The following is a 26,564-nucleotide window of genomic DNA, read 5'->3' as shown; positions in this document are numbered from 1 at the left end:
AATGAGCACCACCCAGCTCGGCGAAGTAGAGAGCAAGTAGAGCCCATCTACTCATATCTAAAGAATACACCTTTGAATACAACGGCATACTTGTAATGCTTGTATGACAGCACCAAGGGTCATACAGGTGGACAGAATGATCTCTTTAGAGAAGAGTGCAAGGCCCGTGACAGCACCACATCCCAAGAGAAAAAAGGGTATGTCGCAGGAGGAAGTGAGGCATACGTACGAACAGCCCCGCAAGCAGTGAGAAGGCCAACCCACCTATGGGAGGAGAAGGCATACACGGCCCAAACAACGGACAGAGCGCACCAGAAAATTCCGCTCACTGCAAAAAAATAGTCACCCAGTGAAGGGGATCAGCCACAGAGCCCAACAGTATCAACGGAAGTGCAAAGTGCAACCTGAAAGGGAGTGATGCACAAGACATCAGTATGGCATGCGATGGGAACGCAGGCAGGCCCCCCAGAAAAGGGGGAAATGTACCTGGCAACACTGCAGCTGGTAAGAATGCAAAGGCCCGTCCCAAAGGGGGGTTGCCCAAGGCCAGTAACAACTTCAGAGAAGTAGAACATACCATAGTTCGCCCAGAAGGTGACTAATCACATGGCCGCACAGTACCCAGCGGGAACGCAGGAGGTCCGCCCAGAGAAAGGGGGACATGCACGGGTTATCTTACCATAAAGCGAGTGCGCAATAACCCACCTAACACCGAATACTGTGAGAGTGCAACTACTCCACAACGAAGGAGAACAAGCAAGAATCCCGCACAGCATTTCAAGGACAGCCATGGGTCACGTGAGGGTGCAAATTCTTGCCCATGGATGAGGTGGGCCGTGTATGGCCCGCAACATATCCGGCGAAAGAGCAGTATTCCACCCAGAAAGGGGCGGGTAATGCACACGGCCGTCATCGCATCCAGCAAAAATGCAAGCACCCCGCCAAGGATGCGGGACATGCACATGGCCAGCAACGCACTGGCGAGAAAACAACCACAGTCAGTGGCGTTGTGCATATGCCGCCTGAGGAAAGGATACATGCTCATTGCTGGCAGCGATTCCAGTGAGTGCAGCACACCACCCAAGGAAGGTGTCGTGCACATGGCCGGCAGCGAATCCAGTGATAGTGCAGCAAACCACCTATGGAAGGAGTTCATGCACATGGCCGGCAGCAAATCCAGAGAGAGTGCAGCATTCCGCCTACGGACGGAGGTCATGCGTATGGCCGGCAGCGAATCCAAAACGTGCAGCATTCCGCCTACGGAAGGAGGCAATGCACATGGCCGGCTCATGCATATGGCCGGCAGCGAATCCAGCGAGAGTGCAGCGTTCTGCCCATGAACGGAGGTCATGCATATGGCCGGCAGCGAATCCAGAGAGAGGGAGCGCAGCAGCCCTCCTCTGGACGGAGGTCATGCGTATGACCAGCAGCGAAGCCAGAGAGAGTGCAACATTCCACCTATGGAAGGAGGTCATGCATAAGGCCGTAGCGAACCCAGCGAGAGTACAGCATTCCGCCTATGGAAGGAGGTCATGCATATGGCCGTAGCGAACCCAGCGAGAGTGCAGCGTTCCGCCTATGGAAGGAGGTCATGCATATGGCCGTAGCGAATCCAGCGAGGGTGCAGCGTCCCGTCTATGGAAGGGGGTCACGCATATGGCCGTAGCAAACCCAGCGAGAGTGCAGCGTTCCGCCTATGGAAGGGGGTCGTGCACATGGTCAGCATCGTATGCGGTAAAAGAGCAGTATTCCGCCTACAGAAGGGGGTCATGCACAAGGCCAGCCCGCAGCCAGAGAGAGTGCAGTATGCCGCCTATAATGGGGGGGTCATGCACATGGCCAGTACCGTGACTGGAGAAGGCGACTAATTCTGCCTATAGAAAAGGGCGGCCTGCACCTGGCCAGCGCCGTATCCCAGGAGAGGGCAAGGGTCCGCCTAGAAGGGGAACATGTATACCTGGCCAGTGCCACGGAGCGCAACATGCCGCCTATGGAATAGGGGCAGGCATACGGCCAGCGCTCTAAGGTCAGGCTGCAGCATCCTGCGCAGCCAACAAAAAAATACAGATACCTCTTATATATATATATATATATATATATATATAACAAACACACACATACTGTTAATTCTTATATTATTTCTGTATTTATGTTTTTTATTTAATTTTATTAAAAATATATATATATTTATTTTATTTTATTTTATATATTTTTTTTTATTTTTTATTCTAAAACACAGCCTCTTTGAGGCAGGAAGGGGCCACCATATAAGGGCACAGCCTCTTTGAGAGGCTAGCCATCCTAGGGTCTCCTCCAGATGGGAGCCGTCGGCATCCAAGAGGTTAACAGGGATCCGACCTGAGAGCGGTGCAGCGATGCCCTGGGGGCGGGGGGACCTCCGGCGGGAAGAATTCGCGCCTGGAGAGTGCCCGCCCCCTCCAATCGAGGCCGGAAATTTGCGGCCTACTAGGCCGCGAAGCCGGGGCCTAAATTTCCGCGGCCGCCTAAATTTTCGCGGTGCCCGGAGGTACCGGCCGGGACCTGGAGGGAGCGGGGCGGCGCGTGCATAATACCGGCCGCGGGAGCCCACCCCGCGGGCCGGAACAGTCAGGGGGCCCGGGAAGGAGCCGGAATCCTGTGGAAAGAATCTTTCTGCGGCGCCCGGCCGACCGGAAAGACAGCCTCTGAGAGCAGCAGTGGTCGGCCAGGGTCTGCTGGGACACCGCACCAGTCATTCCGGCCGCGGGTGCCCACCCCGCGGACCGGAAACAAGGGCCCTACGCTGCAGCCGTCAGGAGAGGGCCTCTGGCCCTGAGCAGCGCACCGGTAAGGCGATAAGGGGGGGGGGGGGGGGGGGGGGGAACCCTGTGACCGGGTGCCCGCATAGAGGCAGCTCCCTGGGCGGCATGATAGGGACGCCAGCATAACCCCTCAGTGGGCACCTATTGTGGAGGGGAGGAGAGGGAGCTAATAAAACAAGCTAGGATGGGGCCAGCCTAGGACCAGCAGGGACCAATATGGGGGTCAGTCACGCAGGAGACCTGGGTGGGGGAAGGGGTCGCCCCTTCAGCTACTGGCACCGTAGTGGCAGGACGCTGGAAGAGGGACTTGGCGTGCGGGCGACCCTTGCGCTGGCGGGATGCAGGGGAGCTGGGCTGCCCTGGTCCACCTTGCCTTCTGTGGGGGAGGCAGCAGTGCGGATGACCGGCACTGGCGCAGCTCAACCCCGGGAGAAACAGAGAAGTCTAGTGCGACTCTGTTGTCCCGTAATGTCTGGAACAAAAAGAAAAGAAAAAGTAAAAATCAAAATTAAAAACAAGGAGAAAACAGCCCTGCAGTAGCAGGGAGTGTCTTGCCTCCTTGGACACTAAGCAAAAAACTGGCAGCCTCTCTCTCCAGGCTGAGGGTATAGCTGTGGAGGAGGGGCTTAACAGTTTTCACTTAGTGTCACGCCTCCTAGGGAGATGAGCTATACCCAAGGTCTTCTGTGTCCCCCAAGGAAACTGGGCGAGAAATTTTAGTTATTAAATATAATCTTTTTGGGGGTGATATCATATCACTAAGTAGAGAGGGGGTACATAATATTATAAAAATAACCCCCTATTTCACTTTGATCTCCCTCATAAGCCTGAGTTATTTATCAGGGGTAGAGGCCCCAATTTTAGCAAGCAAATAAACAAATAAAATAAAGTCATTTCCAATTTGGGAACATATATATATATATATATATATATATTTTTGTGTGTATGTATGTAAGTGGAAAAAGAGCCATTTTTCACTGATCGCATATATTACAAGGTTTCTTATATTCACCTGTACAACTTATGCACAGTTGTGTGAAAAGTTAGTGACCATTTAAAAGAATTGCAGCAGCAGATGCAGTTCCTCTTTATACCAGCCTGAATCAACTAAGATATGTTGATTATTCACACAGTAGCCACTAAAGTAAAAGACAAGCCACAGGGATTTTATCATAATTTACTTGCTGTACTTGGATAGTAACACAAAATACCTTCGGATGACTCTGAAGAACTAACCTTAGGGGGCTCCCGAAACATCTGGTCCAGAGAGATAAATTCTAAACTGGGGAGTAGCTCAACAAACTGACTGAAGGATTCCAGCTTAATGGCATGGCATCGCACCAAGCTAAGATCAACCAAGCGGTTCCACCGGGAGTGATCTGTAAGGGAATCAAGAAAGCACTGTTTATACTTGGCAGACAATGGAACTAGAAGATTATAGTAAAGCTTTTATGTTGCGGTGTTGTATAAGATTATAAGAAGGCAGCATCTGTAAGCTGCTGAAATTCGGTTTGTAATGAACTAACTCCGTGGATGTGTGAGGCTGAGTTCACACTTGAGTTATTTGGTCAGTTTTGGCCCCGTAGCTGCCCAAATAAGTGAAGTGTGCAGTGATTCTAAGAGTGACACCCGTCATCTGCATGTCATATGGATTCACAGTATTATTATATTATTTCACTACCAAAGCAGACTCCCTATGAGTGTTACTGCAAGGCATAGTGTTCTACACTACTATAAAGGCTCTCTGCAGTCAGGAAAAAGCCGTTTAACAAAATTTGCCATGAATAAATTTGGATCAAACCCTATTTTTTCCCAAAAATTCAATGAACCGGCGAATCGAAATTAAAAGAAATTCGATCATCTCTAATTACTACCTAGATGTCACAGTTTAACCCTTTCAATCCCGGGCGAGTTTTCACCTTCATGCCCAGGTCATTTTTTGCAAATCCGACATGTGTCACTTTATGTGGTAATAACTTTGGAACGCTTAAATTTATCCAAGCCATTCTGAGATTGTTTTCTTGTGACACATTGCACTTCATGACAGTGGTAAATTTGAGTCAATATATTTCAACTTTATTTATAAAATAATCCATAATTTACCAACAATTTAGAAAAATTTGTAATTTTCAAAATTCCGATTTCTCTGCCTTTGAAACAGAAAGTGATACCTCATAAAATATTTATTAACATTTTGTAAATGTCATTTTATTTTTTTAGGGCGTTAGAAAGCTTAGAATTTTAAAAGCATCCTTAAAATTTTTAAGAAAATTTTCAAAACCCACTTTTTGTGGGTTTACATAAAAAAAACCACTTTCTGGGGCTTACATAGTGAAAACCTCCCATAAATTACCCTATTGTAGAAACTACACCCCTCAAGTTACTCAAAACTGATTTTACAAACTTTGTTAACCGTTTATGTGTCCCACAAGAATTAAAGGAAAATGGAGATGACATTTCTAAATTTCACTTTTTTGGCAGGTTTTCCATTTTAAACCATTTTTCTTTAACACATCGAGGGTTAACAGCCAAAAAAAACTCTATTACCCCGATTCTGCGGTTTACAGAAACACCCCACACGTGGTCGTAAAGTGATGTAAGGGCACACGGCAGGGCGCAGAAGAAAAGGAGCACCATATGGTTTTTGGAAGGCAGATTTACCTGAACTGGTTTTTAGATGCCATGCCCCATTTGAAACCCCCCTGATGCACCCTTACAGTGGAAACTCCCAAAAAGTGACCCCATTTTGGAAACTAGGGGATAAGGTGCCAGTTTTATTGGTACTATTCCAGGGTACATCTCAATTTTAATTGCTCTATATTGCATTTTTTGGGAGGCACTGTAACCCAAAAAATTGCTTTTTTTTTTTTACAACATTCATCTGACAGGGTAGATCATATGCTATTTTTATAGACCAAGTAGTTACGGACCAATGATATCAAATATGTCTACTTACTTTGTTTGTTTCAGTTTTACATACTAAAGCATTTAAAAAAATAATAATGTTTTTGTGTCTCCATTTTCTGAAGGACTTATTTTTCATGCCGATCGTCTGGTGCAGGGGCTTGTTTTTTACAGGAAGAGTTGACGTTTTTATTGGTACCATTTTTGGGAACATATGATTTTTTGATCATACATTATTTCACTTTATGGGGCAAGGTGACCAAAAATTGGTTGTTTTAGCACAGTTTTTATTTTTTTATTTTTAGAACGTTCATCTGGTTAGGATAGGTCATGTGACATTTTTATAGAGCAGATCGTTACGGATGTGGCAATACCAAATATATATACTTTCTCTTATTTATTTAAGTTTTTACACAATAAAAGCATTTTTCGAAACAAAAAAAAATATGTTTTAGTGTCTCCATTGTCAGAGTCATAGCTTTTTTTATTTTTTGACCTTTTTGATTGTCTTAGTTAGGGTCTCATTTTTTCCAGGATAAGGTGACAGTTTGATTGGTACTATTTTGGGGGGGTTACATTGTGATGTAAGGTGACAAAAATATCTTTTTTTTAATACAGTTTTCATTTTTTACGGTGTTCACCTGAGGGGTTAGGTCATGTGATATTTTTATAGAGCCAGTTGTTACAGATGCGGCAATACCTAATATGTATGTTTTTTCATTTTTTTTATTATAAGATCAAGGGAAAGGGGCTTTTTTTTTTCTTTTTTTTACTTGAAACTTATTTTTATTGAAAACACTTTTTTTTTTACTTTATTTCTGTCCCACTCTGAGACTTCAACTTTTGGGGGTCTTATCCCCTCTGCAATGCATTACAATACATCTGCATTGTAATGCATTGCCTGTTAGCATATTACACTAACAGGTTGCCTGGGAGACCCAGCCTGAGGCTGGATCTCCTGGGCACCAGTAGAAGGCAGGTCCACATGCCATGCAAGGCATTGGGCAGCCTCTGCACGGCATCGGGCTGCCTTCTCACCCATCGGGTCCCCGCTACAGCAGCGCGGGGACCTGATGGGCTCTCTCACCCACAGCAAGCCCCTTCTGTGTCACGGTCAGTGCTCACCGCGGCATAGAATGGATTAATCTGCCGGCATCTGTGTTTTCACCGATGCCGGCGCATACAGCAGGGGTCCGGATAACGGGGACAGTCGGTTCCTTGCAGTAATAGTACGGCGATGGGCGGCAAGTCACGTCCCGCTATGCCATACTATTACGGTGCTGATCGGGAAGGGGTTAAATACTTGGGCCTATGTTTTTACTTTGGCTTGTTCGATGGGGGCTCTCCAAGCCTGCTAATAAACACAGAAGGACACCAGCAGTAACTGGTGGGAGCACCAAGACATTTAAGGCAGTATTAGACAGCCAGATAAGGCAGGCGATTGTCAGTAGGGAAGCATTCCTTCCCGGCAATCGCCTGCTCACTAGTGGAGGAGACTGTTGCTATTATATCCAGCAATCTCCTCCTCAGTATAGGGAGGAGGGATCGTTATGCCATCACTCGTCCCCATGCTGTCTAGTTGTTTGCTAGTAGCAGATCGTGATTACACAGCATAAATCGGCTACTGGCAAACAATATTAAACAAGCTTAAAGCTCTGGATTGTCCCATCAACAAGAAAATCAGGCATTCCACTGCAGTATTAGAACGCTCGTTAACAGTGAACTGTCCGACAATTGGCCAGTCTAATACAGGCATTACATTTATTGGCAAAACAGGTTTGGTTTCACGCCAAGAAAATCTCTTGTGCTGAGGGTGTCCTAACTCAGTGGCTGATATAGAATAACCCTAAACCCCTTTGTGGGCAAAGCTCAACTGAGAAAACCATGTGGCTCACCTTTGAACAAATTCAGCACACCTATTGAATTTGCTACGGTGTCTTAACACTTTATGCAACTCAAACACACCTTCAAGGATTACCCTAAAGCCTTACAACTGTCACAAGACCTGTCATTAATTACACACCTACCAAGGAGCCTCAGCACCTAACAATTACACGACCTTATAAACAAGGTATATATAAACCATCCCTCAGTGGTCCAGTCTAAGTGGAAAGTCCAGTTACATCATATGACTAATGATTATTGGGTGACTGGGAGACACGCTGTTGTCTGCTACTGTGGTTTAATCTGCTGCTAAAAACCATGTCAGTCAGCTGTACATCACCCATCAGGCATACTTAATGCCAGCTGGCTGCACAAGATGGACTCAGGGTCTAGTGAAGACTGTGCCAGATGTCTTTATATGCCAATTCTGAAAGATGTCCTCCAGTGCCTCAATACCATTATGGAAACCACACTTCCACCTGATCTGCCAATTTGCTTATGTAGGGTGGTGGATGAAATTCAAAGGTTCCATGATCAAAGAATATTTCTTCAGAAAGAATGTTCCATGAAGGCAACTGCTCTTGGCTGGATTGCTGATACTCTTCCTAACATTGCTTATTTGCAAATTTACTTATGGTTGGGAAAGTGTTAAACAAAAAAACACAAGGTTCTTTGCCACTCCTTCCGATGCCCTGTGGACTGGAAGCATGGCGTCCAGTCTGTGGTCATGAACACAGGTCATTCAGAGTAGTTTCACACTAGTGCTTGTCAGATCTGGCAGGCTGCGGGATCTCTCTGTATCCAGCAATAATGGGCCAGACGGCTTCGCTGTAGCTTCCCGCAATGACAGGTACAGTGAGATCCGGCAGGCTGTTGCCAGTAACTGACGAGCTCCAGTGTGAAACTAGTTTTAGTCTTAGTGGGGACATGTCACCAAGCGGCACGTTACCACAGAGGCTCAGTGGTGTGTTCGAAACACAGCTGACATTAGGAATTATACGGTAATTTTCTGGGAATATAATCCATTTTTTGCGATTTGTGAGTGTACCTGTGAATTATGGTTCTATTAACTGTATTTCAACTCTGTGTCCAATGCCATCATAGGTATGTTGATAGTTCCATATACGTTTGATTTAAAAAGGAAATGCTAAAAATATGTAATGTTCACTTTTATTATTCTGTACCTGTGATCCAATTTTTTGGATTATGAAGGTGGGGACAGTTGTAAATTACTAAGTATTTGATGCAGGAGAAGACTTCATTTACAGCTTTCATCCCAATATCGGTGATAATGCCAGGATTCTCAGCCACATCAGCCAAGCCGTACTTCATTAGATCTGCATTGGTCATCTTACCTGTACAAACCCAATATAACACAGGAAAAAAGAAAAAAAGAAAAAAAATTAGTTACGAAACTAATGCAAAATAAAAATTCGTGGTTTAACCCCTTAAAGACAAGCCTGTTTAGGCCCAAACATTTTTTTTTTCACTTTTTTACTGTATTAAACAGACAGAACTTTATATGTTTCCATCAATGTAAGTGTGAATATCCTGATGCTTTTATAGTTCGGGTTGTTATGGATACCAATTATGGGTATTTTTCACATGGTACAGTTTTATGGGGCAAAAATGTGTTTTGCATTGTTTTCTTTTACATATTTGGGGACTTGGACTATAATGAAGATGGCACAGTCACTATTGACAATTGCAGCTGTGATCCTGCTAATCCTGTGCTGATGCAATCATAGCGCCTCTATAGTATGGAGCTGGACATCTGAGGACCCTGTCAGCTCCATATTATTACATCATTGGTCGTGAAAGACTTAAAATAAGGTATCTAAGCCAGGACCGTGGAACTGCCACAGCCCGACTTGGCATAATCATGGTCATACTGCAGACACCATGGACAGTTTGGATATTTTTCTACAGTAATATGTAAACCAGATGTCTGGTCAAGTTTTCACTTACATTGTAACAAAAATTCATCCACATAGCCCAAATGTAAAGTTTCAAACTGTGGAAACTCTAGCACAGCCATCTTAAGCGCAGAGAAAACTCCATCTTTGGTCAATGAAGGTTGGATGCGTACTTCATGTAACCTTGATAGAAAAACAGATAAGGTAACAACATCCTTGTTAGCTCAGAGAAGAAAAAAAAAGTCATTATAAAAAGCCAACCGAAGTGTACCGCTACAAAACATGAAAATCTAGCAGCACACACAATCCAGGTAGACTGCACATTTCAAGTGCTCCGCTTCTTAAACCACATGGGGACTGAATACTTTAGCCTATTTTTTAAACAGACTTACACCATAAAAATCTATTGGCGTTGCGGAAATATCCAAGCAAGGCTGGCAGCCCCTATTCCAACTTGTATTGCAGAGGCACGAGAACGCTGTTCCACTCATTTGTAGCCCACAAGTGGGAACCTTATCTATCAATTATAGAATATTCAGTGAACAGATAAGAATACATCTTATGGATTGGGAAGAAGTCACTTTACTGCAGCTCTCTTGGAGCCTATGCATGTGGAGGATACCCTGTTATTATGCTTACTCAGCCAATAACTGGGCAACGGAGGGCCTTCTCTATGACAGCTGGAGGACAGTACAAAGTCATGTATGCTTGTAAGGAGCCAACCCATTTAATCTATGTCCACCTTTACAACCATCTTTTTTGTAAATTGCTGGAATGCATTTAAAATAAAAAATGAAACAACCAAGGAGGTCATTTATTAAGACCGGCGTATAAATCCCCATTCTCTGGCGGTGGACTTTGGCCTTGCGACAAGGTTTAAACTACGTAGCTCCCTTTGCTGGTGTAGTTTGAGACCATTTTCCACACCATAAATTGGCATAGAAAATGGTAAATTAGAGAGGCCGGCCCCTTTCCCCACCATCACCATGCCCCTTTTCCCGCCGCCTTGTAAAAGTGGCGCAAATGGAGACAAGTCGCAGATATTGCTGAAAAACCCCTTTTGTGACAAAATCAGCGCCTTAAATATGCCAAAAAGTGGTGTATAATTTTAAAATGACCCCCTAAGTCTTTATTAAAAATGTCCTGCCAATCATGCAGTCACTCACTTTCATCAGTCTTCTACTTTTTTTGCTAACATGAATTTAGTAGGTTGGAAAAATTCAGGGACAGTGAAGGAAGTGACTGAAAGATGAGACTACACAGGGTTAATTTTGAGTCTGCAACCATGGAGACACATAGATCTGTATAGCTGTTGAACAGAAACAGAATATTTTGAAATCAATATTATTTGTAAAGTTCGTCCAGCTTTATTTTAGAGCACTGGACACATCGAAAAGAGAACATATACCCTAGGGCTCAAAACTGGAAAAAAAGCTAACTCTGCAATACCTTTACCTTACCGATTCCATATGTCCCCACCACTCCTGGTGTCCATATTCCAATCTACTGATATTCACCTGTATGTTTAAACCCTAGTCAATCCCTTTAACTCCAGTAACATACCGTCTAGCAGCTGTAATTATGAGGTAGCCAAGATCAACTTCCAAAGCATTCTTACATGCTCCTAAAACGATTGTGTGCAAATTCCGGAAGCCTCCTGAAAACAAATACAAGCGTGTAAAAAATACTTTATGTTCAAATAAAAGGAAAAAATAAATAATTTTTTTCTTCAACTCATGAATTCTAGGTGGAAGAATCACTAAAGAGCGGTATGAAATGGGATGAGTGAGATTTTATAAATCATCATCTAGTCCACAATGTTGAATATCGGGTCTGGAAAGAATGTTCACAATCATTAAAAAAGTGTAGCACCCAATTCTTTTGATGTGCGGACATACAAGACTAACGTATCTGTTTGCGGTCAGTAATCTGAGGAAGGATATCATGCCTTCAACACATTGAAATAACTGTATGAAAGCTAGGCCATGCCACCAAACTGGTGAGGGTCCAATCTCTGGGACCCCCACTAATACTGAGAAGGAAGAGGCTGTGTTAAAGCTCTGCATCCCCTTATAAGTTTTCCATGCATTGCTCCTGGCCATCTGTCAGGGCACCACTGTACAGGGAAAACCCACAAAATCTGCAGTCCCTTCATTCTCTGGCTTGGTGGGGGTGCCAGAAGTTGGATCCCCGCTGATATGCCATCACTTCCTAAGATAGGAATTTCAATACCCTGGGATTTCCCACTTACCAGATCTCCAGCTGTCTTCCACCACATGTTGTATAAGGCCGCCTAGGAAAGGAACTCTGACCAGCTCTAAATGTTCCAAGTTGCGAGCAGATGCCAAACCAGTGACCAGTGGCACATACTTTAAGGAGTTTGTGGGCCCTTCAAAAATAAAGTGAAATGAAAATATCAAGCTTAAAGTTTTCAAAAGGTTTATATGTAGAGAAAAATTAAATAAAAAGGGACTGGAAATTTATGTTGTTGTGCATCCAAAAAAAAAACAGAACCCTTTGTCAATTGAAGCTGGCCCAAAAGATCACCTGTTACCTCTCAATGTCAATGTTACCACTGGGACGACCCATTTCATATGGCCTAGACCTCTCATGAAGACATAGTATTGGTATTAAAGTTTAGCTTTACTTTTTAAACTACATGGGAAACATTAAATGTCAAAAGATTTCTCTCAAGGACTTGAAGGTCTATTGGTAGACCATCAACCTCTTAAGGGCCAAGTAGGGGTGGGCGATATGGCCTAAAATCTATATTGCGATATAATTTTAAGCATGTGCGATATGCGATATATATTGCGATATATTGTTTTCTATATTGGGGGGGGGGGGGTGTTTAAATTTTATTTATTTTTTACTTTTTATTTATTAACTATTGGCCTCCTTAAGGGCTAGAACCCTTGTCATATTCACCCTAATAGAGCTCTATTAGGGTGAATAGGACTTTACACTCTCCCTGCTGCCCTGTGCATAGTGCACACAACAGCAGGGAGCTGACCATGGCGGCAGCCTCTGATCTGCCCCCCTTCCCCAGCCTCTGATCTGCCCCCCTTCCCCAGCCTCTGATCTGCCCCCCTTCCCCAGCCTCTGATCTTCTCCCCAGCCTCTGATCTGCCCCCCTTCCCCAGCCTCTGATCTGCCCCCCTTCCCCAGCCTCTGATCTGCCCCCCTTCCCCAGCCTCTGATCTGCCCCCCTTCCCCAGCCTCTGATCTGCCCCCCTTCCCCAGCCTCTGATCTGCCCCCCTTCCCCAGCCTCTGATCTGCCCCCCTTCCCCAGCCTCTGATCTTTTCCCCAGCCTCTGATCTTCTCCCCAGCCTCTGATCTGCCCCCCTTCCCCAGCCTCTGATCTGCCCCCCTTCCCCAGCCTCTGATCTGCCCCCCTTCCCCAGCCTCTGATCTGCCCCCCTTCCCCAGCCTCTGATCTGCCCCCTCTGGTAACGCAAACCCCCCCCTCCCCAGTATTAATCATTGTTGGCAGTGGCCACAGGGTCCCCCTCCCCCCCCCCCATCATTGGTGGCAGTTTGCAGTTCCGATCGGAGCCCCAGCAGTGTAATGCTGGGGCTCCGATCGGTTACCATGGCAGCCAGGAGTCACGCTGCTGAAGTCCTGGCTGCCATGGTATGTTAGTGAGCAGAGAGCAGCGCATTATACTCACGTGCGCTGTGGCCGGCGGTCGCTCCTTCTTCTCATAGGTCTGTGCGGCGCATTGCTAATGCTGTAAGCATTAGCTATCCGCCGCACAGACAGAAGAAGGAGCGACCGCCGGCCACAGCGCACGTGAGTATAATGCGCTGCTCTCTGCTCACTAACATACCATGGCAGCCAGGACTTCAGCAGCGTGACTCCTGGCTGCCATGGTAACCGATCGGAGCCCCAGCATTACACTGCTGGGGCTCCGATCGGAACTGCAAACTGCCACCAATGATGGGGGGGAGGAGGGGGACCCTGAGGGATATGGCCGGCACATTCATTGGTAGTGCAGTGGCCACAGTCCCTCCCCTCCTCCTCCTACTCTGTCCTCATTGGTGTTCAGCGGCAGCCGCGCACAGTGGGGAGGGAGAGACTCCCTCCTCCTCCCTCCTCTGTGCCGGCCGGCTCAGAACATGGTGCGCGCGATCATATCGCGGTCCGGCGATATAGGTGATATGGCGAAAATCCATATCGTGGCCCAAATTCATATCGCATATCGCCTATACCGCCCACCCCTAGGGCCAAGAACATTGTATTTTTTTTTATTTTTAAGGCTATAAAGCAGTTTTCTTTTAAATAGGCATTTATCATTAAAATGAGAAGCATCATTTCCTTCTATGGATTAACGATGAGTGTATATTTAAAATATACAACTTTAGGGTCCGTTCACACGTCCGCAAAATGCGTCCGGATGCGTTCTGCAACGTTGCTGAATGGATACGGACCCATTCATTTTCAATGGGGCCGCACTTTCGTTCCGGAATTTTTTTTCCTATTCTTGTCTGCAGACACGGACAAGAAAAGGCATTTCTATTTAAAGCACCGACCATGTGCGGTCAGCAAAATGTGGAATGCACATGGTCGGTGTGCGTGTTTTGCGGATCCGCAATTTGCAGACCACAAAACACTTGTGGACATGTGAATAGACCCTTATTTTTGCAAACCCATCACTCCCTTTATTTTTATTACCATGCTAAACTTTTTAATATTTCCAGGACAATACATTACTGCCTCTCCATGAAACATGCACAGGCTATAGGAATGCTCAAATAGTAACCAATACCTGACATCCCCAGGGTCCTTTATGCGGCTCAGGGCTGTCAGAATTTCCCAATCAACACTAGCACCACAAGCTGGTTAGGAATTTCCATTTTAGAGCACGCCACCTCTTAATTAATGATGATGTTCATATTTAAGAATGCTATAATGACAAGGTCTGTTCCATAACAAAAGGACCGCTGCATAACAAATATGCTGATAAGATTATAAAAGGGGGAAATGAGCCCAAAAATAACTATAAGCCGGTAAGATCAACCCCCACTTTTGATAAATAGAAGGTTTTCTAAGAAATGCTATCCTTGGGTATCTCAATGAAGGTAAATGCATGGGACTACGTCATGTCAAAAGGGTAAATCATTGTCTGTCTTATAAATATATAATAAAAACCTTTGAAAATAATTACAATTCTTTGCATCACCATTTATTGACACCCATAACTTTAATATATTTCCATCTACAGAGCTGTGTGAGGGCTTGTCTTTTGAGGGGTGAACTGTAGATTATTTTGGTACCATCTGGGGGTACATACGATTTTTTGATCACTTTTTATTCCTTTTTTATGGGGGGGAGGAGGGGGGCGGAACAAGATGACCATAAAAATGGCAAATTGTAATAATATACTACCATGGGATACAGTACTGGCGTCTACATTTTGACAGTATGGCTGTACATTGATATCTATGCTTTATATAAACTGGTTACATGTCTTGTCTCAATAAGTAACAAAGTATAGCCTATAATGGGATATTAACTCTGTGGGTTATGTAATTATGTATCTGAGCTTCCCTTATTACGCTATGAGCATTACTGGTGGGACCTTTATCTTCCTTTTTGTGTGGTATAAACTAATCCCATCATAAAATCTTTAATTTGTCACTAACAACTAACAGCAAATATAAAATGGCTAAAATAATATATATAGTGAAAAGTGACCTCCATCCTGCTCCAGTGTTCTTACCAGCACAATTTCGCATCACAAAGGTCCGTAGGCTAATGCACAAGAAGTCTTTAAAAGGCTGAGGTTTGGTTAGACGCACCCACTTTAAATAAAGATGACGCAGCATGGGAATGCAGGGAATTTCAGGAACATTCACTCCTGTATATAGATTAAAAGAAGATGATAAATGATTAAAGGGAACCGGTCACCACTCCTGATATGTTTGTTCAATTTATTTAATTTCCCATGCAAAAAAGATTCTGGGGTAAAGTTTCATATAACCCTATGTTGTACCTCAGCTATTGCAGCTAGAAGTTCATTACCAGTTGAGGGGGTGTCCCTGCACAGTCCGCACTGACTGCTCATTGTCAGACTGTGCAGCGACCCTCCGCCAAGTGGTAACACCCATTTGTAGATTCGCTAATCAACTTTTTCAGCAGCAATAACAGAGGAACGGAATGAGAGTTACATGAAAAGACAATCCTGAATCATTATTGCATGTAGAATGCAAGCAGTTTCTAATACAGACATGTCAAAAGGGGTGTAAGGCTCTCTTTAAAAAGCAATGAATAAGCATGTTTGTGACCATGAGATACTTACCCACTAAATGTAAGGTCTGGATTTTTGCAGCAATGGGTATCTTGAGCTTATTTTCTGGGGGTATAGGAAAAGCTCCATTGCGATTCCGAAACTTGCCTAAAATGTGAACTTGTGGCATATACGTCCATATAGCTTCTACAAGTTCAAGATGTGATGTCTCTACACCCTGGAGTATCATAATAAAAAGAAACTGGTGGCATTAATAAGTCAGGTACACAACGACACAAGTGCCATCCAAGAACTAATTACAGTGATCAACACACACAACAAAGACAGGCTGCTACACGATAACCATTATCCTCTAAAGGCATTCCGTTATGCATTCCGTCATAGAATTGCGTTATGGTCCGTGGTAATGGAATCCATAACGCAATTCACATTTTACCAGTAAACGAAGTGTGAACAGATTTCAAAATATGAAATTCGCCCATCTCTAACAGCCAGCACACTTTCAAAGTACTAGTTCTGGCACCTGCAGGGAACAACTGATCATGGGGGTCTCGGTGTCAGACCACTAATGATCAGATATTGAAAACTTATCCTGAAGATAAGTTGTCTATATTAGCAGCTTCCAAACCCCATTTAATAGACATCTAAACAGGAATGACAGATGACAGCACAGCAGGAACAGGTGACACAGAGTCTGTCACTGTGTTTTTGGATATGCTTAAGAGGAGCTCACCAGAAGATTTGGGCACGACTGTAAAGCTTCTAGCACGCCGGGGATGCTGAAGGCCTCATGGCCCCGAACTCTGCGTCTCTCCAAATATCTTGGGTGAAGGCCATAAAGCTGTTCAATATCCGGCATTTTCTTAAGCAGTTTCAGAAAACTAGAATCCGTGAAGCCTTCAGAAATGGAAAGTAAAAAACATTATATCAGTTACACTATTGGTATGGAAAACATAATTAAATACGTTAAAAAGATCAGCTATTCGGCAGAACTCTGTAGTGTCCACATTTGATTCCATTTAGGTTGCAGGAATTAATAGGTGTAGGGGTGGATGTAAGTTTTTTTGGGGTCATTTATCAAACTGATGTAAAGAAGAACTGGGTTAGTTGCTATGAGCAATTAAGCCAGTTCTACTTTACACCAGTTTGATAAATGACCCCATTTATGCCTTACATATTATGTAACATGTCCTGTTAGGTATTCAACAGTTGAAAGGCAATAAATCAGGATTTATACTTGACCCTCCTCTCCATTTACTCCTTGCCTCAGGTTACAGAGTTACAATACCAAGAAGGTAAAAACAGAAAAGGAAAGATCTCCCAATATATAACCAGCACTCTTCATTGTGTTCATAATTTTTAGGCATGTAGTAGTTTGACCATATCAGTTGTATGCATATTCACATAGTTACATAGTTAATACGGTTGATAAAAAGATATAAGTCTATCAAGTTCAACCAAGGAATAGGTGGGGACGCCAATCCCAGAAGGAAGTGAGTCCCAGGATTTCTACACGTTTTCATAAGCATTAATGTTGTTTACTTTTAAGAAATCATCTAAACCCTTTTTAAAACTGTCCACTGTTCCTGCTGTGACCACGTCCTGAGGAAGTCTATTCCACAGATTCACAGTTTTTACAGTAAAGATGCTTTAACGCTTCTGGAGACTGAACTTTTCCTTCTCCAGGCGGAAGCAGTGCCCCCTTGTCTTTTGAGAGCATTTTACATGGAACTGTTTTTCACCCTATTTTTTTGTATGGTCCATTTATATATTTGTATAGGTTAATCATGTCCCCCCTTAGACGTCTCATCTCAAGACTAATTCAATTTAATTATTTTAATCTTTCTTCATAGCTAAGACCCCCCATGCCTCTTAAGAGTTTAGTCGCTTTCCTCTGTACTTTTTCCAGCTGCAGTGCATCCTTTCTATGTACTGGTGCCCAGAACTGAACTGCATATTCCAGATGAGGCCGCACCAACGCTTTGTAAAGTGGTAATATTACATCCCTGCCCCGCGAGTCCATGCCTCGTTTAAAGCATGACAATATCCTGGTGGCCTTAGAAGCAGCTGATTGACATTGTATGCTGTTATTTGATCTACTATCTACAAGGACACCTAAATCCTTCTCTATAAGTGACTCTCCCAGAGCTACATCACCTAGGACATATGAAGCACAGAGCTTATTACTACCAAAATGCATAACTTTACATTTATCCACCTTGAACCTCATTTGCCAAGTTGATGCCCAATCACTCAGAGTGTTCAAGTCAGCTTGTAGTATATGGACATCTTCCATAGACTGTACAGTACTACATAAGTTAGTGTCATCTGCAAAAATAGAAATGGTGCTATTAATCCCATCCTCGATATCGTTAATAAATAAATTAAATAACAGAGGGCCCAGCACTGAACCTTGGGGTACACCACTTATAACCCGTGACCATTCTGAATAGGAATCATTGACCACAACTCTCTGGACACGGTCCTTCAACCAGTTTTCAATCCAATTACAAACTATACTTTCCTAGCCTATAGACCTTACTTTACCTATTAAGCGTCTATGAGGGACATAATCAAAAGCCTTTGCAAAATCCATAAACACTACATCCACAGCTGCCCCTCTGTCCAGGCTACTACTCACCTCCTTATAAAAACAAATCAGGTTAGTCTGACAACTTCTGTCCTTAGTAAACCCATGTTGGTTATCACTTATAATATTATTTATAGTCACATACTCCTGTATATGGTCCCTCAAGAGTCCTTTAAACATTGACAACATGGCCAGGGAGAAAGAAACCTCCCAGGCTGTAAGCTCTGCGCTGTGATAGGCCAGCGCTACAGCCTGGGAAAAGAAGATGCCCAGGAGAACAAGGGCAGTCTCCTCCTACTATAACCAAGTCCCCCAAGTCTCCGCCTACTATAACCAAGTGACCGAAGATACCGGCGCGCATAGCAGGAGAATGGAGCTGCGCCCAGGGATAATAGTAAGTGCAGTGAGATGCATGGGTGCCGCTGTATATATCATGATACTTAGTTCACAATGTTTTGCCAGATGAAAGGTCCTCTTTAAAGGGATTCTGTCACCAAGTTTTAGGCTATAGAGCTGCGGACATGCACGGCTAGATCACCGCTAGCATGTCCGCAATATACCTATAGGGCTGTGTGCTTTTATTTTCTTTAAAAAAAGATTTTAGAGATATGTAAATTAGTCTTGTAAGGTGCCCAAGGGGCTGTACGAACCTTCCTGGTGCCCAGCCACACCCGCCTGTGAAGGAGCTCAGCACTGCCTATGTCCTCCGAATCTCCTCCTTTCGTCACCGATAGATTGCCGTAATCTCGCGATGTGCGAGCTCGCACATGCGCAGTGCCGGTATAGTGTTCCTTCCCTCTGCTGGCATCAGCCTTAGGGAAGGAACTGCGCATGCGCGAGCTCAGCAATCTATCGGTGACGAAAGGAGGAGATTCAGAGGACATAGGCGGTGCTGGGCTCCTTCACAGGTGGGCGTGGCTGGGCACCAGGAAGGTTCGTATAGCTCCTTGGGGACATGCTAGCGGGGATCTAGCCGTGCATGTCCGTATCTCTATAGCCTAAAACCTGATGACAGAATCCCTTTAACTAACTCTGAAAAGTCAAAAATTGTTAAGTCTTTTTGAGGGATGCAGCACTCATGAAATTGATAAGATAATAAGGCGTGATCTCAGAATCAAACGTTTTGTTGCAAATAGTCAACAGGGTCGCAAGAAACATGTTGAAAAAAAAAGATGCAAATTAACTGCCAAAGACTTGAGAAGAATCAAACATAAAGCAACCAGGAACCCATTATCCTCCTGTGCTGTCATATTCAAGAACTGCAACCTCCCTGGAGGGCCGGGCCCAGAAGTACATACAAGGTGTTCAGTGCTCAGACACATGGCCAAAGTGAGGAAGGCTGAAACTCAACCACCCCTGAACAAGACATATAAGTTGAAAGGTCAAGATTGGGCGAAGAAATATCTGAAGACAGATTATTCAAACGTTTTATAGACTGATGAGATAAGAGTGACTTAACGGACCAGGTGGATGGGCATATCGCTAGATCAGTAAGGGGGACAGAGCTCCACTTTGACTCAGACACCAGCAAGGTGGAGGTGGGGTACTGCTATGGGCCTGGTATTATTAAAAATGAGCTAGTTTGACCTTTTTTTTTGTTTAAGATGGACTCAAAATCAACTCCTGTGAAGTGAACACATGGCACCCACACTGAATACTGACCCATTCATTTTAATCGGTCTGTGCACACACTATTTCTGCGTTGCATTTTTCACGTAGCCTAGGCCCCATATAAGTGAATGGGGCTTCAGTGAAAAACGCATTGCCTCCGGATGCAATGCATTCTTCACTGAAGGTTGCTAGGAGATTTTGTTTATAAATCTTCAGTTTTTTTTTTTTTTTATGTGTGTGAAAAATGCATCAAAACTATTTGTAGTCACGCAGAAAAAAAAATTAATGCAATTGCAAAGAAAACAGAGTTTCGCTGAACGCATCGTGTCACAATCCATATCGTACGTGTGAAAGAGGCCTTACGTTGGACAATGCTCCATCCCATGCATCAACGTACTCCACTGCATGACTAGACAGTAACAGCCCTACAGACGTAAGAATAATGACATGGCCCCCTCCCTTATCTGATCTAAACCCTACTTGTGGGCCCTTCTAAAAAGGGAGATTTACTATGAAGGAAAACGGTACACTAAACAGTGTGTGGGGAGGCTGTGGCTGCGGCTGCACAAAATGTTGATCAGTATGAAAATGACAGACTCCATGGATGGAAGGCTCATCACTGTTACTGAAAAGAAGGGGGCTATAATGTTCACCAATTTTTTTGGGGAAATGTCAGAAATGTTTATTTGTAAATTTTGAGTGGTTTATTATTCTCACTTTACCAGATGAAAATGGGATGGGAAATTTCCCTTTTTCATTTAGTTATAAAATAATTCTGCACACTAATAGTTGCCCAATAATTCTGCACACTAATAGTTGCCCAATAATTCTGCACACATATATACTCTTCTAAATAAGCCAAAACCTTATTTTACTTTCTTTTATATTCAGGTTTGAGGTTTATTAACATTTTGTATTCACTGACAGCACTGTGGTTGTTCAATAATAAAATTAACCTTCAAAAACACAACTTGCCTAATAACCGTGCACACAGTCTATGGACCATTCTCTGATGAGTGATGGATTTGGAAAAATAAATGTTGACAGCTGTTATTTTTTTATCGGAACGGCAGCGGTAGTACATTGGCTAGATGAATTCTCACAACTAGGGGTAATGACTTGCCCAAAACACTGGAGCTGAACCCTTACCACTAGAGATAATGTTCAGCCCAAACACTGGAGCGGAACCCTTAATACTAGAGGTGATGGCATGCCCAAACACCAGAAGTAATGATCTACCCAAACTCTGAAGCTTAACCCTTACTACCAGAGGTAATAACATGACCAAACACTGGAGCTGAACCCTTAAAACTAGAGGCAATGTCCTGCCCAAACACTTAACCTGAACCGTTACCACTAGAGGTAATGCCCTGCCCAAACACTGAAGCTGAACCGCTACCACTAGAGGTAATGTCCTGCCCAAACACAGGAGTTTAAGCCTTACAACTAGAGGTAATGCTATACCGAAACACTGAAGCTGATCCCTCACCACCAGAGGTAATGATCTAACCAAAGACTGGAGCTGAACCCTTACTACTAGAGGTAATGTCCTGCCCAAACACAGGAGCTGAAGCCTTACACCTAGAGGTTATGTCCTGCCCAAACATAGGAGCTGAAGCCTTACACCTAGAGGTTATGTCCTGCCCAAACATAGGAGCTGAAGCCTTACACCTAGAGGTTATGTCCTGCCCAAACATAGGAGCTGAAGCCTTACACCTAGAGGTAATGTCCTGCCCATACATAGGAGTTGAACCCTTATCACTAGAGGCAATGCCCTGCCCAAAAACCTTTTTATTAACATCACCTTCTATAAAAGGCTACGTGCACCATCGGGGGCAATTTGTTTTCTGATTGCATTTTACACATGTTGGGTTAAAAATTATTTTTTCAATTGGTCTTCATTAAAAAAAAATTGCCATTCTGTCAAAAAGGGTTAACAGTTTGTCTAGCTGTGCCATCTAATAACCTTTATCAGTAATTTACTAAAAAGTCACTTATTTAAGCCACATTCTTATAGGAAAAATAGGAATTGAGCTATAATGAGTGTTTATAAGGTCGGGGATCAGAGATGAAGAGAATGGAAACAGACAGCAGCTTACTAGAGAATCTCAAGGCTGTACAGAGAAATGTGTTAAACATTTTCAATAAAGACCAATTGAAAAGATGTTTTTAGCTCAAAATGAGTATAATGCAATAACTAAAAAAACGTAAGAGACCTGAAACTTTATTATACACAATTTATAAAATGTACTAACTAATGGCTTTGTTTTATATGTATTAGTGTTTTTGGCCATAAGAACAATAAATATGAATGTATTTGCAGCTCACCTGTTGGCATATACTCCCACCAGCGTCCAGCACAGAGGTCAACCATTTTGACAACACGCAGATACAGAGTCACTGCTTCCTTCAGCTTCTTTGACAAGCATTCCATGCACATAATGTCTTGCAGTGGAAGATATCTACCACAAAAAAACAGAAATTGCATTAAATACTTTACGTAACAGTATATTATATAATGCTTAGTTTTGGGGCAACACATTTAACACCACTTCAGTATGTTATCTCTTTCTATCAATCACAAAGCTGAAGGCAAATTGAGGGAGTAATCCCTATCCAAAATATTTGGAGCAGTATAAGGAGAGCGAGGATCTAGATGTTATAAAACCCTCATCATTTCAATTACATTTAGAAATGAATGATATTGCATTCATGTATAAATATTTTTGGAACAACATTTTTAAAGATGTTAGGAAATGGCTGGAGATATTTAAGAGCACTAGAACACCAAGTTAAAAAAAACAGATATTCTTCAGAATGGGTCATTGAAATCTCATGGACCATGGCTATAGGAAGATTTCAAGTCTGACTAAGCATGTGTGTAGAGAAACAAAGCACATCTGTATGACCTTTAGTCATTTATCAAACTGGTGTAAAGTAGAACTGGCTTAGTTGCCCATAGCAACCATTAAGATTCCACTTTTCATTTTTGACTGTTCCTTTGGAAAATGAAAGGTGGAATCTGATTGGTGAATGGGTGCAAAAAGCACAACGGATCATCCAAAACATGGGCCACGGACCCAAGGAGTAAAACAGTTTTGTTCTAGGACTATCTTAACCGATGGGAAAGATGAAAATGGATTCTTACCTAACAAAATATCTATGTGTTTAAAAAGCCAAGTCATACCAACTTTACCAACCATATGATTGGTCAGAAATCTTGCCAGTTCTTTAGTTAAAGGGGTTGTCCAGGTTCAGAGCTGAACCCGGACATACCATAATTTCACCCAGGCAGCCCCCCTGATGTTAGCATCGGAGCATCTCTCCCTTGCCCTGAGAGCATCGGAGCATGAAATGGGCTGCCCGGGTAAAAATAGGGATATGTCCGGGTTCAGCTCTAAACCCGGACAACTCCTTTAAAGGAAATGTGTCACCCAAAATTGTATCTGCCATTTAAAACCAGATAGTAACATGTGTCTTTTTCTAAAACATTTTATTTTCCGATTACATATTTCTCCTATTTTCTGAACATGATTATGGGGGTGGCCATCTTGCCTGACTTGTTTATAACATTTGCACAGCATTTAAAAAAAATTGCTTTACAGCAGCCCCATGGGCCAAAGTCTACTTTCACACTGACGTTTTGGCTTTCCGTTTGTGAGATCTGTTCAGGGCTCTCATAAGCGGTCCAAAACGGATCAGTTTTGCCCTAATGCATTCTGAATGGAAAAGGATCAGCTCAGAATGCATCAGTTTGGCTCCGTTCCGTCTCCATTACGCTCTGGATGCGGACACCAAAATGCTGCCTGCAGGGTTTTGCTGTCCGCTTGACAAGACTGAGCCAAACGGATCCGTCCTGGCACACAATGTAAGTCAATAGGGACGGATCCGTTTTCACTGACACAATAGAAAACGGATCTATCATCCATTGACTTTCAATGGAGTTCAAGACGGATCCGTCTTGGCTATGTTAAAGATAATACAAACGGATCCGTTCATGACCGATGCATGCGGTTGTATTATTATAACGGATCAATTTTTGCAGATCTATGATAGATCTGCCCAAAACGCGAGTGTGAAAGTAGCCAGACACAATGGTCAGAAAGGGACCTCATTGACTTCTATGGGAATGTTTTCTAGGCATGCTGTGTGACTTGTGCAGAGGTTCTTGTACAAGGAAAGAACAGATAAGCTCTGACAATCACCTATTGTGAACGAAGGATCATGTCTTATCTATACACAGGTGATATCATTCCAGACAGGATTAGAATGACAGATAAGCAGGTAACTGCAGTATAGTGATCTGTATAGACCATGAACCGGCACCTATTATTTATCAGGCTTAGTGGCCAGTGCGAAAAACTGCAGGATTATGTTTTTTGTTTAAATATAGAAATTTACATGGAATATTAAAAATAACCACCAAAAATGATTTAAAAATACGTTAAACATTAAAAACGTGATAAAAAGAGAAGGTCAATTTCTGATTACACATTCCTTTTAAAGGACCACGACAGGTATGATGGACACATCCCAGCACACTGGGTCACACACAAAGACAAGCTAATTAATCACATTGAACAGAAAACATGAAATCCAGTAGGAGTTGACTTTAGAGGCACTCACTTAAATATATGACATAGCACTTCATGTGACAACTGATTCATGTAATCCTTAGGATCAATGGATTTGCCGTTTTCCATACCACTGCCATTCATTCGACATGGTTTTACAGATTTCCGTCGAGGCCCCATCTTCAAAACTTAAATCTCTAAGCAACTTTCCTAGAAAAGAAAGAGCCAAAAGAAATAAATGTCAAAACCTTGTACAAAGATGTAGAACATACTAAGGCTACTTTCACACTCGCGTTTTGGCTTTCAGTTCGCGAGATCCGTTCAGGGCTCTCACAAGCGGTCCAAAACGGATCAGTTTTGCCTTGTATTCTGAATGGAAAAGGATCCGCTCAGAATGCATCCGTTTTTCCATCCATTCAGTCTCCATTCCGCTCTAGAGCCGGACATTTTGGTGTCCGTCTGACGAAACTGAGCCAAACGCATCCATCCTGACACACAATGTAAGTCAATGGGGACGGATCCGTTTTCACTGACACAACAGAAAACGGATCCGTCCTCCATTGATTTTCAATGGTGTTCAAGAAGAATCCGTCTTGGCTATGTTACCGATAATACAAACGGACCCGTTCTGAACGGATGCAGACGGTTGTATTATCTGAACAGATGCGTCTGTGCATATCCATGACGGATCCTCACCAAACGCGAGTGTTAGTTTCACATCTGCGGCACAGCCTGCCGGACTTCTCCAGTGCCCCCTGCCCACCAGACCCCATTGACTATAATCCAGCCACTCCCTGGTACAAATGCCAGGATTCAGCTGGACAAGAACAGCTGACATTTTCACTGCCTATCAAAGTGCAGGGAGTCGGCAGGTGTAATATCAACGCCTCTGTTGGTCCTAGAGGCTCATTTGCATACACTTTTCTCAGCAATGCAGGCACATATGAACATGGACCAACACAGATGCCTTCAGCTGCCAAGTGCACATGTAACAGGTCAGCCTGTTTCATAAGTACAGAACTGCTGACAGATGCCTTTAAGGGACCTATAAATGTAATAAAATACATGGCAGGGGGTGGCATACTTCTAGAACACTGATTAGAACCAGTGCAACTTCAACTGTGAATTATCATGCAGGCACTTGTGGTGGCACACATAGCTAGAGAGACGCAAACATGCCGTGTGTATGAGGGGCATATACGGAGGGCAGTGTAAACAGGCGGGGAGACGTGATGTAAAGCAGCAGGGCGAGGATGGACGGGTGTGATAACAGGAAAACAGCCGCTCGCATTACCTCCCCGCCAGGTAAACGGTAAGAGCCGGCCCCTGCCGTCCAGCTGCTGAGCCTCTCTGGCTACCGGAAACAGAGTGCAGGCAGCCCTGGCAAACACTTCCTGACTAAACCCCGCCCCTTGCTTCCTGTCCAGCCAGTCAGCGACCGCCATCCGCATAGCCAATAAGAGACAAGCCGTTACAGTACCCAGGCTCAGCACGCGCACCAAAAAGCGCTTGGACTGGTAGACTGTAGACGTGTGACGGCAAAGCGCGTTACGTCACGTTGTTAGTATAAAAAAAATAAAAATAAAGTAGGGTATGGTCGAAGCTCCATGAGCCGCAGGGACCTTGTGATGTCACAGAGTCACATGAGATGCTAAAGTCACGTGGGTTTGAAGCAGTCGCCGGGGTGTGTAGCAGAAAGGCGAAGTCTACAGCTCATGTGCTGTGTTCGTAAAGATTATTACTATAATATAAAATGTGAGTCGCATCGAGGCTTTCCATGTCACGTGACTCTGAAATCACAAGGACCCTACTGCTCATGGACTTATCAGTAGTGAGACTGCTGGACTCTGCTATGTCAATAGATAGACCAATAGGAATTAAATGCGAGTTTGTGTTTGCAGGACTTGGGAAGGAAGTGTATGGGACTCCCCATCGAAGGCAGATCCACTGGTCTGTAATGTTTAAACCTTAGGATGCCATAGTTTTATTTTTATTATATTTTTTCATTTTTATGTTTTCATATTTCTTTCC

At 43.6% G+C, this 26,564-nt stretch overlaps 1 protein-coding gene across 1 annotated transcript in view; it reads right to left on the bottom strand.

The window, feature by feature from the left end:
- FBXO38 (F-box protein 38) overlaps positions 1-25,918 on the bottom strand; it is a 96,293-nt gene extending 70,375 nt beyond the window's left edge. The window contains exons 1-11 of the mRNA XM_044280703.1: positions 25,828-25,918; positions 24,586-24,743; positions 22,288-22,421; positions 16,492-16,655; positions 15,810-15,975; positions 15,231-15,368; positions 11,757-11,894; positions 11,069-11,162; positions 9,558-9,688; positions 8,774-8,944; positions 4,038-4,180 (exon numbers count right to left, since the gene is read on the bottom strand). Coding sequence (XP_044136638.1) covers positions 4,038-4,180; positions 8,774-8,944; positions 9,558-9,688; positions 11,069-11,162; positions 11,757-11,894; positions 15,231-15,368; positions 15,810-15,975; positions 16,492-16,655; positions 22,288-22,421; positions 24,586-24,713 — 1,407 coding nt within the window. The 5' untranslated portion in view covers positions 24,714-24,743; positions 25,828-25,918. The remainder of the gene's footprint in view (positions 1-4,037; positions 4,181-8,773; positions 8,945-9,557; positions 9,689-11,068; positions 11,163-11,756; positions 11,895-15,230; positions 15,369-15,809; positions 15,976-16,491; positions 16,656-22,287; positions 22,422-24,585; positions 24,744-25,827) is intronic.
- Positions 25,919-26,564: the final 646 nt, after the last annotated feature.

Source organism: Bufo gargarizans, chromosome 2 (genome assembly GCF_014858855.1).
Source record: "Bufo gargarizans isolate SCDJY-AF-19 chromosome 2, ASM1485885v1, whole genome shotgun sequence".
Classification (NCBI taxonomy): domain Eukaryota; kingdom Metazoa; phylum Chordata; class Amphibia; order Anura; family Bufonidae; genus Bufo; species Bufo gargarizans.
This window is presented reverse-complemented; position numbering and strand designations above follow the sequence as displayed.